Source organism: Euwallacea similis, chromosome 19 (genome assembly GCF_039881205.1).
Source record: "Euwallacea similis isolate ESF13 chromosome 19, ESF131.1, whole genome shotgun sequence".
Lineage (NCBI taxonomy): Eukaryota > Metazoa > Arthropoda > Insecta > Coleoptera > Curculionidae > Euwallacea > Euwallacea similis.
The window spans coordinates 249,423-268,646 of record NC_089627.1 but is presented as its reverse complement, the minus strand read 5'-3'; the positions used below and the strand labels follow the sequence as shown (position 1 = coordinate 268,646).

Here is a 19,224-nt window from a genome sequence, read left to right as displayed (position 1 = left end):
ATAATATGAATATACCTAAAGATTTATTTTCTTGGTCACAGTATCTTGAAAAAGTATAGTGACTCATATGCAGAATAGTGGCACAGGTAACAAATTAAGTTTTATTATATCCAATATTATTATGCAACTCTCTGCTTTTTTCTCTTATATTATTTGAGAATTAGGCTTTGCAGTAGGCATGCAGTTACATACTATTCTCAGTAAAAATTAATTGTATTATTTTTCTGGGACAGCCCATATAATAGATAGCTTTGTATATCTATCCTGATCCAAGGATCCGGATATAATATATTTTACATTATTCAATGAATAGTCATAGTAAATAAAATTTTTTTCATATCATCATTAACTAATGCTCTTAACCTTATCTAACTAAAGTAAGATGATAAAACACTCTCGTGATACATCAAATAAATTAAGTACATTCATGCAACATTAAGACTATAAATGTAAAAATGCATTGCAATACCCACGAATTATGTAGGTACACTAGCATTATAATGTATATTCTTAATTAAACGGTCGTGTCAAGACTTCGTTTATATTCGTCTATTTTTCCAATAACATCGTCTATAAAGGGCCTTTCGGATGGATTTACTTGTAATATGTATAGTACTAAATCATGCAGACCCTAAAAAGAAGCAAATACATATATTCTGAAGATAGGTATACATTTTTATATAGTACGTTTTTCAAATGCACAATATAGAACAGCTAAGAAACCTGACACATGAAAAAACTTGTAAAAATACCTAAATTTAATTCAATATTACCTTACAATTCATATTCATAACATTTACCTGTGTAAATGGGCTATCCTCCGGAAAAGATATATTCCCAGATATAACGGCTAAATTGACCGAGTCCCCTCTTTCATAAACTGCATCAAAGGGGGAGTTAAAATACATGAGTGCATATAAAATACAACCCAAACTCTATAATTAAAATAAATTATGTATCTAATCTGCTCAAATCATCAAAAATAGGTCATACCCAAACATCAATTCGTTGATCAATAATACAATAACTTTCCACATGAAAAAGTTCAGGAGCTCTATAGGTCATAGAACACCTTTCAGCAGCAATATCCTGCATTCTTTGAGCATCCTGTACCCCGCAAATTTGAACCTTGGCAGGGGCGCTTGAACCTATTAGGATTTAAGTTTATTTCACTATTAAGGATTATATCTAAAACCTACCCAAATCCATTAAAATTGCATCCATATTGTCAGTAAGGCATATATTTTCAGTTTTCAAATCTCGATGCGCAATAGGTTCAGGGCTAAAGTCATGCATGTATTTTACTGCTTGACAAATATCGCTAAAAAATCTAAAAAAAAGCATTAAGCTTTTAAAATCATGAATTTATGTAGGTCAACAAGAAAATGCAGTTCCTTGATCTATACTTCATTAAAGCCTAATTAATGGAGGAATTAAATATAAATTGACATAAACCTACCTGACCACTTCCCTGACATCTAAGTAATTTTTTGAGAAGGATTTTAAAACTAAGTAATCATGCAATGTCCCTCTCCTATAATATGGAAGAACCAGAAAGGCTTCTGAGGTAGAATCTATTACTGCATCTGCTGTACCCTTGACACAAGAATCTAGAAGCGAGACATGAATCTTTCAGAAAAAGGTAGTTTCTGCAGTATGTTTTATTAGTATACAAGCCCAGGGACGAATGTCTGGAAATGTTACCCAGAACAAAGCAACTAATGGCGCTAGAAACATTCTGTTTGTATTTATGCTTTGATAATTTTGAGACCTCATCCATTAAACTAAATATACATATATATATAAATATATGTATGTATTATTTAAAAAGGATAAAACTTACCAATAAGTTCAATGATATTAGGATGCTTCAATGTCTTGCAATAGTTAATTTCATTGAGTGCAATTTTCTCATCTTCAAAGCTGTGGCATTTTATTCTCTTTAGTGCATATTTGGTTTTTGTGGATGCTTGTTCTACAAGTTCAACAGAGGAGAAACCCCTGGAAATAATGCAGTAAAGAGAAAACACAAAATCACTAAAGGGCCAGAATATATGCCAGAAACTGTCAAAGAGTTAGACCCACATAACAGTGTCTAAAATGACCAACATATGATGGGGGTATATATATTGGGTATTTCCCAATTGCCTCCCTTAAACAGTAATGTAATCTATAATATTCTTATTACTGTTATTTTATTACCCTTCTCCAAGTAAATCTTTGACTATATATCTGATCCCATGTATTTCAACACTTTCACTGGCACATAGGCATCCGATTCGGAGAATGGTACTCAGGCCTAAAGCATTCATTTCTAATAAAATTAATTGACATAAGTATCAACTTTATTGATTCTGTTAACGTAAGAAAAATAATGGTACATGTAAAAATTAAAATTGTATATTTAAAAATATTTTAATAAGATCATAATCGTCTTAAATAATAGATATAACCACACTATCTATAGAGGTGCCTACACTATGTGGCGGAGCCAGCAGCGCGTGCAGTGTCACTCGTCTAATAATGACAGTGACAGTGCACTGCGAACCAGAGCAGTATCTCGGTTCTGTAGAGAACTAAAACAACGGCGGGAAAACATTTTCCGTAACGGTTTCCGGAAATACATTCTGGATAGTTCGATCCAAACCATATAAAACCGTTAATCACATCACCAACGGTCTCTTTTCTCTTCCGGGCCTCGCACCCTCCACATGTACTCCAATTGGTAACAATCATACTCTGTACACAGTAGAAATAAGTTTATTCTAAGTTTAGGTTAGTTTAGGTGTACACATCACGTTCCTGTTTTACGAGTTTGGTGTGGCAATCCTATTTCTGACACCCAATGGAAAACGCCTAGTGATTCCATACCACGACAGCAGGACAACCTCACATCAACATGTCAGCTGCCATGTGACTGACAATGCAGCTAAAACATCTACACATCAACAAACCGTGAAATTGTAAATGTGGCAACATCTGTGGAATATGAAAAATCATGTGACAATTTATTTCATACTTGTGTGTTTGTGTATGGCAATATGGTGCGCGCTTGATTCATCATAAAAATTTTGTTACAGAATTAATTCGTTCATTAAGCAATTAAAGAACTTTCCAATTTCGTAATTTATGGCTTTGAGTTTGAGTTTTTCAAAACAGCGAGTTTTAAAAAATTATCAAAACACATTTTTCCCGAGGGTCTGAAGGCGGTGTCATTTGTACGAAACGTTACTAGGGGTTTTAGAAAGTATTTTTAATAAGAAAGTTATTTTACCCCAAAAACCTTCTAAGATATCTTTGAATAAAAAAATTGTTCCACTGTATTCATCTCTCCCCTACCTTGCTCCATAAACGAACCAACACGACTCATGAGTGAAATATAATGTTAATGTTTCAGGTAATGCTCCTGTAAACGGGCCCGCTTATTGGGTAGTAAAAAATCATCAGAGCAATATAACTGTAAGTAATAGTGAACTATATTTATTTTAATTTTCATTGTAGCTTGTGAACTATGGTAGTTCTCCTATAGCTTTATTGCTACTATACTAGGAAGCACCTAAAGTCACTGCTCAATTTCTTCTATGCATATAAGTTATAAATAATAATTATGCATAGTATGAATTTTTCAGTGATGCTGAAATTGAGTATTTTTTTAAAAATTATTATTTTAAGTTTGGACGCAGCACACTTCGCTGCCATCGCAGGTGAAACACCTCACTGGGACTACAAAAATCAAGGTACCTAATTATTAAGCAAATTTATTGCTTTTATTATTAATTAATTATTTATAGAGAACTGGAGAGGAATTTGCCAAACTGGATTATCCCAATCTCCCATTAACTTGGATGCCTCTTCATCACTTAGATACGGAATATTCTTTCCTTTGGTTGTAAGAAACACCGGTTATTTCAATGATGTTGTGGTTGTAAATAATGGTCATACTGGTAATATTCTAATGAACACTAAGTCTTGCATATCCATAAGTGGGTTTCTAGTAAGTGTTTCACTTAATTGTCCCAACTACGCCAAACCATACATCTCAGGTGCAGGACTTCCAGGAAACTACATTTTAGACAACATACATTTCCACTGGCCTTCTGAGCACGCCATAAACGAAAAATAGTGTGTTTCGGTTAATGAATACTCCTTCACATCAATTTTAAAAAAAATCACATTTGCAGCTATGACCTGGAAGCCCACTTGGTGTTCTACAATGACAGGCATCCCAATCTAAACTCAGCTCTTCTTGAGCCTTTTGCTGTATCCGTTGTGGGGATTTTATTTCAGGTATGCCGAGAAATAGTCAAAGTTAAGTAGGTTTGAAGTGGGCATTGTAGGAAACGGAAAATTGCAATGAAACTAATCATGAAAACTTTATGGCTATTAGTGATGCGGTGCAAAAGGTGGTCCGAAGCGTCGGGCAAAGCGTACCTGCCACCAGAGGCATAAATGTCAAAGACTTCTTCCCTAATGATATTCAGAAATTTTTCAGTTACACTGGGTCTCTTACTACTCCTCCTTGTACGGAACATGTTATATGGTTTGTGATGAGAGATGCTTCGCAAATTTTAGGAGATGATGTAAGAACCCCGAATGAAAGAGAAAGCCCTTGAGCCTGTTTTTGCTTTTTTCTATGTATATATGGTAGCTATATTACTATACTACATATAGGAAGAATTTTAGTTGGCTGGGATCTCGAGAATTTACACTAACGAAGGGGAACAGTTGACGTGCACTAATAGAAACCGGCAAAAACGGAATGGTCGTTCCATTTGTATCCATGACTCCAATTAAAGAAATGGAAATTTTTGGAAGGTTTGCTTGTTCGCAACATTCATGTTCTGAATATAGTTCACATTCAGCCGTTATGTAATGTAATATTGATATCAATTAAAGTTTTACTTAGAAAGTCATAACTGATATTTTTTTTCGATAACCTTTACTTTCTTTGTTAGACACTACACCAGCTTAAAGTGTGTTTTCTAACTGAACACTATGTATATCTGCAAATGCACTGAAAGACAAGTAAATTTCCTTTAAAACGATGCATCGTGTTCTTATACTTAAATCGTCACATTTCACTAATAAAATATAAATAATATAAAATAAAATATTAATATTAGTATAAATGATAAATGCTGTGTTACGCATCATCTCGATGCATGCTATTATTCCGGAATTTTTGCCGAAGGTGGCTTTGGAACGCCATGACGTAAAACAATTGTGAATAATTCAACCACCTCTGGGCCGAGCTTAAAACGAGAATCGAGCTGCAATTTCCACGTTGAGCAAAAAAGTACTGAGACAAGAATTCAAATAAGTATCGCAATATCTACTGTTTTCCTTTTATTCTATTTCAGAATAAGGCCTGACACGCAAGTGTAGGGATGGAATTTCACACTATTCTCAATTAAAACTAATTGAGAATAATATTCCTATTTAGTTATTTTTTTGTAATTTAGGGCTCCTGGTTCAACTAAGGATATTATTAATTTCGTTAAATAAAGTGCGCGTTAACTAGAGATATCTGTAGACTATCATGTTTTATTCAATTAAACAAGTATTTTATTGTTGTAGTATTTTACCAAGAAAGTAATAGTAAGAAAAGACTGAAAATTAGCCAAAACGTTTAATTGAAAATGTCGAAAACCGTAATATGTATAAAGTTTTTTTCAAAATAGTTTTTTAATGTAGAAGAGTTCAGGCTAACAGAATTCGCAAAGATATTGAGGTTATCCGCCCTGATAAAGAAGAAACAGATATTTTAATTGAATTTATTGCACCCGAAAATCTACTTATTTATCCCCAATTTACAGAATTCAAAAAATTTCTTCGATGCCCCATAGAATGAAAAAAAGTAACTTTTGTTTGCGGTAAGTTCAGCCAAATCGCTCTATTTCTTTTCCCTATTGAAGACACTCTATATAAAAAAGTAGTTCTCCATTTGCCTTTGATCATTTCGTTTAACAATTCTTACACCTATCTCTAGCGGTTTTCGAAATATTAATTAAAGTTCTTACCTTCGTGTTCGAAATAATTGATAAAACCTGTGGGACAACGCGATTTGAATTTTCAAAAGCGCAAATTTTGAAGATTGTTTTGAAAAAATCCCCGAATTCGCCTCATGTAGAGAAAGTGGGTCTAAATTAATGCTTCTGCGGCAAAAGGGAATGACGATTTAAAACGATATATCGCGTTCCCATCCCTAGACCACGACATTTCGTAAATAAACACAGTTCTGGGTATGGATCATTGTGACATTTTTGTCGAAGATGGCCATGGAACGCCATAATAGTTGAAAACAGTTCAATCGTTCAAGCAATCGTGAGTGTTCGTTTGCCGTCGTAACGAAGCTCTCTGGGCCCCAAAAAGCAGAAATTTTGGAAATTGTTTCGGAAAGATGTGCGAATTTTCCGCATACAGAAAAAGTGGATCGAAATTAATGTTTCTACTATGGAAGGCAATTAAATTTCTTTTAAAACGACGACGTTCCCATACCTAAACTCAACTTCATCTTCTTACATGAAACAACTTTAGAATAAATAAAACACATGAACAAATGATGAATTAAAAAAAAATCAAAGAACGCTCTTCACTTGATCCACAGAAAATACAGTTTAAATCATGAAGGGTTAATATGTGTGTTTTTTTTTGGTCATATGATGGACTATTGCGGACTGCATCTAGCGTTCACTTGGGCAGATGCACTAAATTGCTTGTGCATAAATAACGTTTTGTTAAGCGACCCTCAATTGCCAAAGAAATCTATTAATCGATACTCAGCACCCACACATCTGGAAACATCCTTATTAAAAAAAAACTAATGCTGACATAAATTTCTTTGCATCTCTACAGCTACTTTTGTCACACAAAAATAAAGCTACAAGAACTGCTGATCAGTTTCTATAGGAAACCTGATCTACTGCCCATTTGTGTATATTAGGCTTGTTGTGTTGGTGGCCGTTTGACGTCTCCACTAACAAAGGGAGCAGGTTTTATATAAAAAGGGCCCTTTTAGGTGATATTTCATATTGCTCTCTCGCCTCGCAATGTTGTATAGTCGTTAATAATTCAACTAGTGTGGAAAGTTGAGGGAGTGATGTTTATTTTACGCAAGGTGGGTTATCCTAAAGTGGCTCTAAAAAGTACAAATATTGGTATTTAGATCGAATACTTAGTACTCTTCATATGTCTGCTCCGGATTAAGCTGGCGAGCTCCATCGCCTGGAGTGATGGCAATAAAATCATAGCCATAGAAGAAGATAAGGGCAAAGGGTGCTCCATCGAGCTTAGGAATCATTGCTTGAAGGAGCTGAAGGACTCATCGAAACCTGCCTCTAACTTGCCCTTGAGAAAGTATTACGTAAGTACGTCTGAAACTACCTAAACAGATTTTAAAAATTTGGGGGTTCAGTGGAATAGAAGCAGGAAAAATGCTCCATTAATAGAATCAAATTCTTCGTGCCAATGTGAAATGAGCTATAGACTTATGGACTTAGGAAGCAGCATATATCCAAGGTAACTGTCAGCGCTCTAGTGGATCATAATCTATAAAATTCTTGTAGATACGTCCCTACAGGTGTGTGCAAGAGGACCAATTGCGACAGATTTCATCGTTGCAAGCCCAAAATGCATCAGTTACGTCTGCTGAAGAAGCGAGACTCGGATGAGCTCCAGGAGGGAAAATACAGTGAGGATGCTGAGTTGCATTTGCCAGAATCATTGGCTGATGACTGGGTGTCTGTCCAAGTAAAAATAATCATTGGTTGCGAATGCAAACCTGTAATAATGTAAATGGAGCTAATGAATCCTTGCCATATCTTAGTCTTGGAGCAGAACCTGCAATTTATCAGTTCCATTAAAGATTTTAACCGTGTTTTGAAACAACATTCAATTGCATTAATAACCAGAGTGGACAAGTGATAGATAGACGGCTGTGAGACGCTTTATGACTGACTAGATGTATAGGAGTTCCAATTCGAGTATTTGATTCTTTGTTTCACTCAAAAATTCTGCTTATTATGTAATGATTTAATCTGATTTTGTTTGTATCAAATGTAATGGATGATGTAATAAATCATAATATACAATTTAAGTTTACGGTTTATTTGGACAATTTCGCTAGTCGTTCAGGTTAGTCCAGGTTCACGCATTTTCAAATTTATGCCTCACTAAGCGAGAGGGAAAATGGTTACCCACATATTAGTCCGAGGAAGATCTGCATAAAGGTCTTAGAGGCTTTTGGTGAAGACATTCCTAATTTCTTCGCGAGAAATATGAATTTCAGAGCTGGAAACTTTATTGTTAAATTAACAAAAAATACTACGAACCTTTATAAACACGAACAGGCCTTCGCAGGTGTGTCCAGAAATGTGTGGTGTATGAAACACAGGGCTGGGCGAAAGTCCGGAATAAAATTAATATCTTTTCAACGAATTAATTAAAAAAAAACGCTGAAACACGTGAATTGATTTTCAGTTTTTTCGGGCAATTTTAGGTAATAAAATGAAATATTTTCCTTCAATCATTTAGCTGCAACCTTACCTAACCTTTTTTTTTAATAGAAACATGTCGTGTATGGGCTCATTCAAAACTCGTTAAAAATGGAAACTCACCATACCCTTTATTGGTTTCAGTTATGTGATTATGTGGTTATTAGGAAATAAAAAAAAACTCTTTTAAAAACAAAAAAATTACGAATATCTTCTTAGTTCTATCTACAGGTAATTTAACGTAGCAGATGCTAAAAATGTCCTCCACCTTCTACTTGGCATGCTCCCATGCGATGGTAAATTCGAATAAAAATTAATATCGATATGCTGTCTTTAATTTTGAATGGGTTTTTATTTCACATCGATAAAATAAATAAACAAGCAAAGTAGTATTCAGCATATCACGATGCGCTTCAAAAAGCAAAAAAATTGCTGCATTTTTTGTGCCGAGTTTATTGCCACGATAAACAATTCATTTTTTTATTCTATTTTAAAATTGTATCATTTTTATTTCAATTGGCCTTGAAACCTAGTTTATTAATTTGTGTACTCTCAAGAGGTTCTCTTTGAACAAGTGAAGTGTGTGAAGTCGAGGAATGGAAGATATTTTCAGCATCTGCTACATCAAATAACCTGTAGGTAGGATTATGAAGGTATTCGTAATTTTTTTGTTTTTAGGATTTTTTTAAAATTTCATAATAACCACATAACTAAAAGAAATAAAAAGGGTATGGTAAGATTCCATCTTTCACGGGCTCTTCAACTAGCCCACACACGATATGTTTCCGTTTAAAAAAAGTTGGGAAAGGTTGCAGGTAAGGGGTTGATGGAAAATATTTCATTTTATTACCAAAAAATACGTACAACTCAAAATCAATTCACGTATTTCAACGTTTTTTTCAAGTCACTTGTTGAAAAGGTATTAATTTCATTCCGAACTTTCGCACAGTCTTATGTGTACATACATGCCAGCCCTAATAATTATACAGGGTGTCCCATAAATGGCTAAATACCTCCGAACAACGTCTTGAAAAACTCTCCAAGGAATACGGGAAAAACATCAAAAAAATTCCTGGAGGCCCTATTCTTCAATCAATTCACAAATCAAATATAAGAGTGGAAAGTTGAAAATATAACTTCTTTGTTCAACGGTATTTTGCAACACCGCCTGTTTTACTTTGAGGATACAAAGATGTTATAGAAATTCCCATTAAAAAAAATCGCACTTGAATACTCGCATAATGAAAAAATTAAAATTTAAAAATTTGAAAATCCGATCGAAATACCTGTTTTGTATTTAACAGTAATAGCGAATTTATGTTTGTGTGTTGTCATTTAGCACTTTAAGTAATAGTTGCTAACACCTCTTGTGTAGGTTTGCCTGGCTGGATATGTTCAGCAACGTCGCATCTCAGCGTAACAATATATAACGTTGATGCGATATGCTGAGTAGGCATATTGGGATCCGAACTGAGGTTTTTTTGACTTAATAATTTTTGGATCGAGCACTAACGGTGAGAGCGCGACGTGGTCCGTAGTCCATGGAATGTTAATAGAGAAGAGAATGAAGTTGTTCTGTTAAACATTCCATGCACGTAGTTTTTTTTTATCCTTAATTATCCGGAGTAATTAACAATACCTAAAAAAAATACACTTTGCAACCATGGAATGCGTGTTTAACGTTTACTGACTGTAAAATGTCAATTCAAATGCCAGAGTGACAATAATAAAAAAAAATTATTATCATGTATCCAAATCGCGAATATGTTGACATTTGTTGGGAGAAAGCCACAACATGCAGCTGCTGCTGAACGACCTTCCAATTTCATATGATGGCTGGATATGCGGATGACGGATACTTTATTAAAATGGCATCAAAAAGCCTTTTACTCGCTGGCAGTGTTGCCAAATTTATCAAACACCCTTTTCTTAACAATTCGATGAAGAATCCACAGAACTTTTTTCGGTATTTTTCCCCTATTCCTTGGAGGGTCTTTCAAGATGTACTGCGGAAGTATTCTGCCATTTCTGGGACACCCTGTATATTGGGACGCATCATAATTTTAAAATTTGCCAAAGATTTAAAGTAAATAATTGTTAATATGCTTGAACGAATTATATTATCAAACTACTTATACAATGCAACAACAACTACTAAAAACTAAATTAACGAAATAATGGTTAAACATTAAAAATGATAAACCTTAAGAAATATTGCATATTATGCTTGACAATTATATATTGGGACTCCATAACAGATAAGATTAGGTTGTGAGGACTTGACTTTGACGCGTCCCCTTGTTTTATATGTATACTTTGTCACTAGTAAACGCATAATTTTGAAAAAAATATCAAAATATGGTCGAGGTGTGTCTATTTCCCAAAAATTATAAGAAATTTCATTTCTCGTCATGTTAAAAGAAAATCATTAAAAAAATAGCGGAGGACTTATAATTGTCAAAGTCATTAATCGCGAATGTTGTAAAATACCATAATGACAAAAGTACAGTTGAAATTAAAGGTAGGAGTACTGGTCGTTGTCAAATTATCAAGGAAACATATCGACGACCATTAGTAAAAATATGCGAAGGACAATGACAGAACATTTTGCACGAAATCACTGCTAGATGGAACGGTGAATGTTATTTAAGTTAAAATAAAAAATCTAATACTATTTATGAAGAGTTATTTATTAATTACCGAATTAATTATTAATAATACAAATGTTCAAAAAGTTCTCTATTGTTATTTACAAATGTATTGTGTCGATTTAAAAATGAAATTGTAGCTTTTCTAATTGTACGTCTATCCATAGTATCGAAAGCATCCTCAACCGCTTTTCTTAGAGCTTATATTGATTCATATTTTTTTCTGCAGATTTCGTTTTTCATTGTTCTCCAGAGAAAAAAATTACATTCGACAATATTCCTCTTTTGCAGGCTTGAAAAAATAATTTCAAAATTTTATGCATAATTAATAATTCCCCGGTTTGAAAAATTCTTATCAAAGCAATTAAATAACTTAAATTTATATATCTGACTTAAATAATGGGAGCTGTCAGTGTTAAATAAATAATAAATCAATATGAACGGTTTTACGGTGAACTATCTTAAGATTGCAATATGGGATTCAAAAAATGCTATAGGTCTGATGATTGTCTACTTATTGGTATCATTTTAAGGCTTGAAAAAATACCTTTTTAAATATGGTTTTTAGTTGGGATCTTTGCATATGCGTCATACATATGAATAGTATGCTTCAAATTAATTCAAGGTCAACATAAAATATGACCAGTGGCGTCTAAAAAATTTGTTTTTGAATTTAAATAAACTAATGTCAAGGAATTTATATGTATATTCTTACATTTATAATAACAAAACTCCAACACCGTTACTATCCACTATCACTACTGCCGGAATGATCACTTTCTGTATCATTTTTATCAACGTTTTCTTACGTCATTTTTAACGTTTATAATTATTTTTGGAATCTTATCTAAAATTCACTCCGTGTTATAGTACTCTTGGATTACTTGTAATGTATATCTTACACTAACTGACCACATTTCTGTAGTGCCTTTTTCCCATAAAGCAGTTACCTTATTATTGTCATAACCATTTTCTCTAATATGAGCATTATAGTAATTTTTTGCATTTGTCCAAATTATTTCAATCAATGTAATTAAATTGATAATGGTATGGAGGTAACTTTAATGTGTCATGTCCATGTTCTTATAGAAATTCATCAAATTTATTTCTTGATGATTTCCTATTGTACCTGGCAATTTTTAAAACTTGTATTTTAAATTCATTTTTGTTAAATAGTAAATTTGACTCTTCTAACTATTCAATTATTTGAGATTTGGTCCATAAGGATATAGGTTGTTTCTTCAATTGAATGCTGTGGTAGAGGGTATTGTCCATTATAATTACCGAAGATTCACTGAAATTGGAAACCAATTTTCTTGCAACCATTTAAATATATATTGGCATACATATCATCATGATAATTTGCCAACTGAGATTTGGTAGAATAGATTAGTTCCGCATTATTGACAAACCTTCACTAGTACCAGCATGTAGTACTATAAAATGTTTTCCCTTATACCGCTCTAATTTACGTACACTTTTTTAATATTGTCTCGCCATGATTTTGTTTTGCTAGCTTTTGTAAATTTCTGTGTTTCATCTAAACACACCAACGGTCTGGGCGTACTTGAATTTTGATTTCCAATCATTTTTCTAAAAAAGTCAATTTTTGCCAACGCTACACTGGTTCTTACCATTAATGCTCTTCGGTTATCACCTTCTTTATAATGAAATCCTATGTTTGAAAGGAGTTTTCTGATAGTAGTGTGGGCATCGAGTATTTGTTTTGCAACAAATTGCTTCTTAATACTCCTTAATATAACACATTTCTCTGAAAATAATAGAACAGTTTAATTATAAAATTCCCAATTACGTACCTTATGTTTAATAAAGCAATAAACTTTAACATGTAATTTTGTTAAACTTACTTTATGAATACATGTCATGTGCACAGGGTGTCCCAAAATGAGGGGGTCAACGCTTAACCACATATATGTACATAATTTCTTTAGAACCAATAATTGCACGGCTGGATTAATTAAAAGAAATCGACAAAATTTGGTTTTTGCTAAATATCTAGTAGTAGACTTTTTCAAGAAACCAAAAGTGGCTTTAAATTGGTCCCCTAAAGCTTCTTTCCCTATTTAATAGATTTCGTAACTCTGCTAGTTTCCGAGTTCTTTCACTTATCATCGAAAAAACCTTGCTCTGTATATGAAAAAGGTCTCTTATGCTTTTCTCATGAGACGAGCCGTTCCTGATTAAAGTAATGAACATCGTCTTAATTCATTTGTTTATTTAAGAGTCTATTATAAGTTATTCCTTGATATTAAATAGTATATACTTTATAGTTTATTATAAGAGACTTTTTTCATGTAAAATTGACCAGCCTAATCAGAACAAATATTCCCATGAAAAAATGTCAATGGCATGCCACTTTTTTTGGAAATAATATTCGAAAATATGTATGCAGGGACGCCCCTGGGCCAGCAATAGAATTACAACTTTCTAAATTCAAATACGGGGTTTTATATCCTATTAACATATACCAAAATTGCAAGCAATATCTAAAGTACTTTCTAAGAAATTGAAAAATAACGATTTGAAAAGAAAAATTTCAACACCCTTTAGCTAAAAATTTTGGCCGTTGTGATCATATGTTCATATGAACTTTTCTTGATAAAATGACATGAGGAATTACACTCAGAAATGTTGGCACGACATTAAGGAACATCCTGTGTTAGTGGAACACTGAAATGAAAAAAAAAAGAAATATGCAATATCTTAAAAAGGAAACTGACGTATCGTATAAGGGCTATTTAATCCAACAGTGACCCAAAGAAGTGAGCCAGACTTTGTATAAAAAATCAAAACGGGATCTAAAGTAAGAGATCCACAGGAGCAAATTAGAAAGTTGGAAATAGATGTAACGACCTAGGGGGCGATGAACGATTAAAGGTGTACCAAATAGTCACAGGAAGACTAAAGCTTAGAAAGCAACTAAAAACTAAAACTTAATGAGCATATGACCGAAAAGGAGATTGTAAAGCTGTTTCCAAAAAACGACCGTGACGTGGATAAACGAGAAAAAGACACAGAATGACATTTCGAATAACTGAGTCTAAAAATATTTAAGATTAAAGCAAAAAAGTCCCAGGTCCAGATGAGATAATTTCGGAGATTGTAATAACATCTGCCAGGGGGCATGGTGAGATATTTCTGCGCAATACATTTATTTATTGCTAGTTTGAATATTGATGTTAACAAGTATTGTTTTGGACCAAGTATTGCGTTGAAAAAAATTTACAAAAATAGTATACACAATTGCTGAAATAATTTCGTTGTGCCTTTCGAGCGGCTACTGCGTTTAAGCAAAGTACGCAGGTAAAAATGTCAGAGATGTTTATTACGATTTCTTGTGCAGAAATTTGAAGCCACTGGATTGGTATAAAATATCAAGACAAAACACTCAATAATTTTGAATGAAGCACTTCAACTTGAAATTTTGGGTGAAGTCTCAATGTGTTCAACGACGTTACTTCGCAAGTACACGTAGAAGTTTGCAACTACTATTAAACTGGTTCCTTCTTCATTCTGCCAAAACGGTTTTTGATTGTTCTAAAAAAAATTTCGATCTTCGCAGTTATAGGCAATCCAAAACTTTCAAATTGACACACTATAGAATGAAGCAAGTAGAAGACAATAAGTACTGGTACTGCTTCCAAGTGGACGACCCTCAACATACAATATTCGTTTGTTTAAAATTTGCGAAAGAAAGAATACTACGGAATTTCTAATAAAGGGTGAAAATTCTGGATATCGATAACTAAAATGCTGGAAGAAATGATGAAAAGCAAGATCGAGGAACATAGAAGAAAAAATTTGTAGGAGAGTCAAGAAAATCGAATGGTTTATTTCCATCGCCCTTCCGAATTAATGCTTACCCGATTCCAGGAGGGGTCGTCACGGTAAAGAGCGGAAAGGAGTTTAGTCAGTCCGTTCTCCTGGACTGACTCTTTGGACACCTAAGCTTGCTTTAAGTTAGTCTACATGTCTGGTAAAAGATTTTCTAATTCTCTATAAAAAAAAGGTTAGCGTGAAGAAGAGCATGAAAGGTTATTAGCTCCTGTGCCTCAGAAACGACCAATTTTAATATATTTTTTATTACTAAATGATATTGATGGTTGAGCTATTAACATGATATTTGCTGTAGTGAATTTGGTCCTTCCATCATCGTGTTTCATTTTGGATGGCTGGGGTTGTCATAGGTGGTGTAGGTGATTCAAGGATTAATGGCTTCATAAAAAAGGGATCTGTAGTATTTGGAGTTACCGTAGTAGTTGCTGTAAAAGTCGTAGGTTCTGTAACGCGTAAATTATTCTCTGGTAAACAATATTTTTTTCAACAGATTCTACCTTCAGTGTCCTGACAATCTTCTTCATAGTCCTCATCATCACAGTAATCGAATAGCCCGCAAGCAATTGATTTGAGAAGGTCGCCTTCATACCACTGAAAATTCATTTCAATGCTCTATAGGGTGTAACAAATTTGAATCTATATATGGGGATCTCAGAAGCGCTAAGAGATACAAAATCGGTTAAATACGAGAGGCAATGTTGTGTATTTCGGTGCTCAACGACAATCCATTTGCAAAATTTAAAAAATCCGAATACTTTAGGAAATATCTAATAAAAACTGAAAATTTGGATTTTAGTTTTTTTCAGAAAATCTGAAAATCATTATTCAGAGAAAGCTAATAATGAAACATTACTAGAACTCTTTTTGTCCGGTTTTCTACTGTTGTGATCGATATCTTTACTTAACGATTGGTTTTTAAGATATGATGAACAATTTTGGATTTTTACGCAATTGGAATCCACATGACATTTCCTTTCTTAATAAAAGTATTGATCAAAACAGTAGGAAGCCAGGCAAAAAGTGCTCTAATAATGTTTCATTATTAGCTTTCTCCGAATAATGGTTTCCTAGTTTCTTGAGGAAAACGAAAATCCAAATTTCGATTTTTATCAGATGTTTTCGAAGGTATTCGAATTTTTAAAAATACGTAACTTTGCCTTCATTTAATTGACTTTCTATCTCTTACCATTTCCGAGATCCTCATACATAAACCCGAATTTGTTCTAGCTTGTATGTCTTTCGGGCAGAAGTAGATGTAGTAATGATGTATAAAAGAACTCTAAGCTTCAGTTTCATAGGAAAATTATGTAAAAATGGCCGTATCGTTTCAAGCTTATTCAAAGGATGAATGTGAGCTATATACTTCTTTTTGAGTAGATGGGATTTGTGCCACGAAATAAATGACTTGATAACATATTTTATTTAACGGTTAACGTACCGAATCAAATCCAAAAGGAGCATTCTTAACTGGTGGAACCACCAGGGACACTATACACAAAAACGCGAACAGTATATGAACACTTCTTGTTGACGCCATCTCCAACAAAATTTTCATGGAAACTTTTCTGCTTGCTGTTAATATATCTCAGAAGTAAATAAAGTTAATAGCTAATGGCTCATTTGTCATTTTCCAGTTCTTAATATTTTTCTGTGCTTAAGAAAGACGATATAATTCAGGAGCGTATTTTGAGTTTAATGTGAAAATGCAATAAAAATTGTTGGAAAAATTCAATTATAGCATTAACTCTAAAATTAGCAAACTCCTTTTCTCAATCACAAGAAATCATAAAATTGTGTCCACATTAATGTATTTTACATGGCTCAAATTGTAGTTTCTTGAACGGACATGCAGGATCCGGCCCTGTAAAATGTTTTCAGGTACCTCTGGATGCAAATTTTTTCTCCGAAAATTTGTGTGCAAAATACTGCTTTTGTTAAATAGTTTTACGTGCATTTGCATAAATTTTAAACCAAATAATACCAACCGATGACCTTCGATAAAGCTTTGGACACCCTTTGTGGACAACACGTAAATTTGATTTAACATGAAATGTTTACGTTTAATCTGTACTTAAAAACTTCTCTTGAACCATATCGTGAAAATGCATAAAGGAGCTGGGTGGGCATAAAATTTCTCTATTACTTCACATAACTTGCAATATTTATCCATATACGAATTAACCGTCGCCCATGGTATGTAAGTACAGGGTTGGTCCGTATATTTAGACAGCGTCTGCTACATTTATTATATAAAAAAAGGAAAAATTTAAATAACAATAATTTTAGAGATTATCCTAAATCGTTAGAAAATGTTACATAACACGACAGATGAATATTGCAAAGTTAATTCTTTCGAGCCTTATGGTATCACTGCAAAACCACAATTATTAAAAATTATTCCAAAGTTGCTGTGTGGTTTTATGGTTATACCGTAACTGGATTATTCGTGTCGTACAGCCATCTAGCGATAAATAAATACACTACTTGATTCACAAGCCTCAACCACTCGCTAGCGGCAAATTGTCAACCGCTAATGACTCAAATACAATAAAGCTCCGCTAATTCGAACCCCCCGCAACCCGGATGTCCTTGTAGTCCGGACAAAATTGAAAAAATGTAAATTTCTATTATGTACCTTGTAGTCCGGATTCACTATTGTTCCCCTAATCTGGATTGCACGTGGATACCGCAGAGAATCCTCGAGTATGAACTAACAGAATGAAGGGGGAACCCTGAATTAATTTTATTCATGTCTAAAAAGTATGGCTCCAAAAAGACCTTATAAAACACTAACTATCGGTAATAAACAGCATATTTTGCAACAATTAAATAGAAATATCAGCGAAAAAGTGTTGGGCACGAAATATGGTGTTGGTACGTCAACAATTTCGGACATCAATTAATTATTTGAACATTTATTATAATAATAGTGTTTATTTTATTGTAATTAGGTAGTATTAAAAGCAATATTAGAAAAATTTCAGACTTTCTTAAAAAAAGCGTTTAAAATCGATGACAATAATTTTGGACAACCATTCACTTTAGGGTATTTTACTAAGAGTACCTTTTTGTGCAAAATTGATTGTTCTTTAAAATTCTTGAATTCTTTTACCGATAAATTTAAATTTAAAAAAGTTTTGGATGAAAATATGTGATGATACACTTATAACTAGCGTCCTTTATAATGTACAATATTTTAATTATGCCCATCAAATTTATCGGATGAAAAAGCAAACTTACACAAACAACAAAGGATTTTCATTTCAATAGTTACAGTAGTTTTGAAGTAAAGTAAAAAAAGAATAAAAAAGTTGAACTTTAACACCCTGTATCTCAGAAATGATGGGTCTTAGGACAATCGTTTATTAAGTAAACTATACTTATTTTTCGATAATCTAATCTATTACCTGTATCGATTTGTCACTACAGTTCTGAAACACCCTGTATAGAGACTTTTTTTATGTAAACTTTTGTTGCCCCAACTGTTTCATTTTCTAATGTTCAAATGAAATGTTTTAAATGAATTTATTTTTAGTTTAATTACTTCACAAGGACCTCCTGATACTTTTTTTGGAATATTTACTTATATTTCAATTCAAATAAAAATTCACACCAAAAAAAAAACTAAATAAATAGTAGTGTACGGAGATTTTTTTGACTGACTGTATATGATAAATTTCATTGCGGATAACACTAACATCAATGATATATCAGTAGTTTATTTCTTTCTCCTTCGATTTTTCTTGGGGGAATATAGCCTCATATTGCTTTTCATTGTCGCTGGTACCTTACTTACGGTGGGCAAATTCAAATTCAATGTATTCGAAACACGTTAAATAAGACAAGAGTTTACAACACTCAATGAAAAATATTAAATTCAATTTACCTCTTTAACTGAATTCAACGGTAACAAGGGCTCGTTATTTTCCGATTCTTTTTCAAAATAGTTGATAAGGGGCGCTACAAGCTCTCTACACATACTGTTTAAGAACTTGGACATTATACTAACAATAAATGTAACAACACCGATAACAAATAACCAGGAGCACTATTTTAGTTCTCACATGAACAAATTTATACCGCCAAAATTGATGAACAAAGAACACAATGCTTTAAAACACCAAATTAAACCAAAACGTTAACAAATTAAGCGGCAATCGTGCAAAAAAATAGGGTTATGTATAGACATTCAAATATAGCTTTTTCCTTTTTTAGCATATTAAATT

The 19,224-nt window shown here is 33.2% G+C and overlaps 4 protein-coding genes across 7 annotated transcripts; 2 read left to right on the top strand and 2 right to left on the bottom strand.

The window, feature by feature from the left end:
• Positions 1-382: 382 nt before the first annotated feature.
• On the bottom strand, positions 383-2,429 carry LOC136415057 (serine/threonine-protein kinase 16). Its single transcript, XM_066399428.1, has 7 exons — positions 2,203-2,429; positions 1,844-2,001; positions 1,460-1,610; positions 1,200-1,330; positions 994-1,148; positions 801-935; positions 383-631 (listed from the first exon to the last, which is right to left on the bottom strand). Exons 1-7 carry the CDS (start codon positions 2,310-2,312, stop codon positions 515-517), a joined length of 957 nt encoding a protein of 318 aa, XP_066255525.1. The 5' UTR covers positions 2,313-2,429; the 3' UTR covers positions 383-514.
• A 1,187-nt stretch (positions 2,430-3,616) lies between these two features.
• Positions 3,617-4,794, top strand: LOC136415263 (carbonic anhydrase-like). The gene is made up of 6 exons (XM_066399782.1): positions 3,617-3,737; positions 3,792-3,944; positions 3,996-4,122; positions 4,182-4,311; positions 4,344-4,580; positions 4,684-4,794. The coding sequence occupies exons 1-6, from the start codon at positions 3,617-3,619 to the stop codon at positions 4,792-4,794; spliced, it is 879 nt and encodes a 292-aa protein (XP_066255879.1).
• A 2,305-nt stretch (positions 4,795-7,099) lies between these two features.
• trk (trunk) lies at positions 7,100-8,045 on the top strand. The gene is made up of 4 exons (XM_066399655.1): positions 7,100-7,117; positions 7,166-7,363; positions 7,415-7,518; positions 7,566-8,045. Exons 1-4 carry the CDS (start codon positions 7,100-7,102, stop codon positions 7,792-7,794), a joined length of 549 nt encoding a protein of 182 aa, XP_066255752.1. The 3' UTR covers positions 7,795-8,045.
• A 7,142-nt stretch (positions 8,046-15,187) lies between these two features.
• LOC136415133 (uncharacterized) lies at positions 15,188-19,224 on the bottom strand. 4 transcript variants are annotated; one of them, XM_066399571.1, is made up of 4 exons: positions 18,885-19,224; positions 17,634-17,708; positions 15,496-15,589; positions 15,188-15,441 (listed from the first exon to the last, which is right to left on the bottom strand). In XM_066399571.1, exons 1-4 carry the CDS (start codon positions 18,996-18,998, stop codon positions 15,311-15,313), a joined length of 414 nt encoding a protein of 137 aa, XP_066255668.1. In that variant the 5' UTR covers positions 18,999-19,224; the 3' UTR covers positions 15,188-15,310. The 4 variants fall into 4 exon arrangements, 2 of the variants coding, with proteins under 2 accessions (XP_066255668.1, XP_066255669.1); XM_066399572.1 differs by having other exon boundaries at positions 15,188-15,423; XR_010752584.1 differs by lacking the exons at positions 17,634-17,708; positions 18,885-19,224 and adding an exon at positions 16,437-16,616 and having other exon boundaries at positions 15,188-15,423.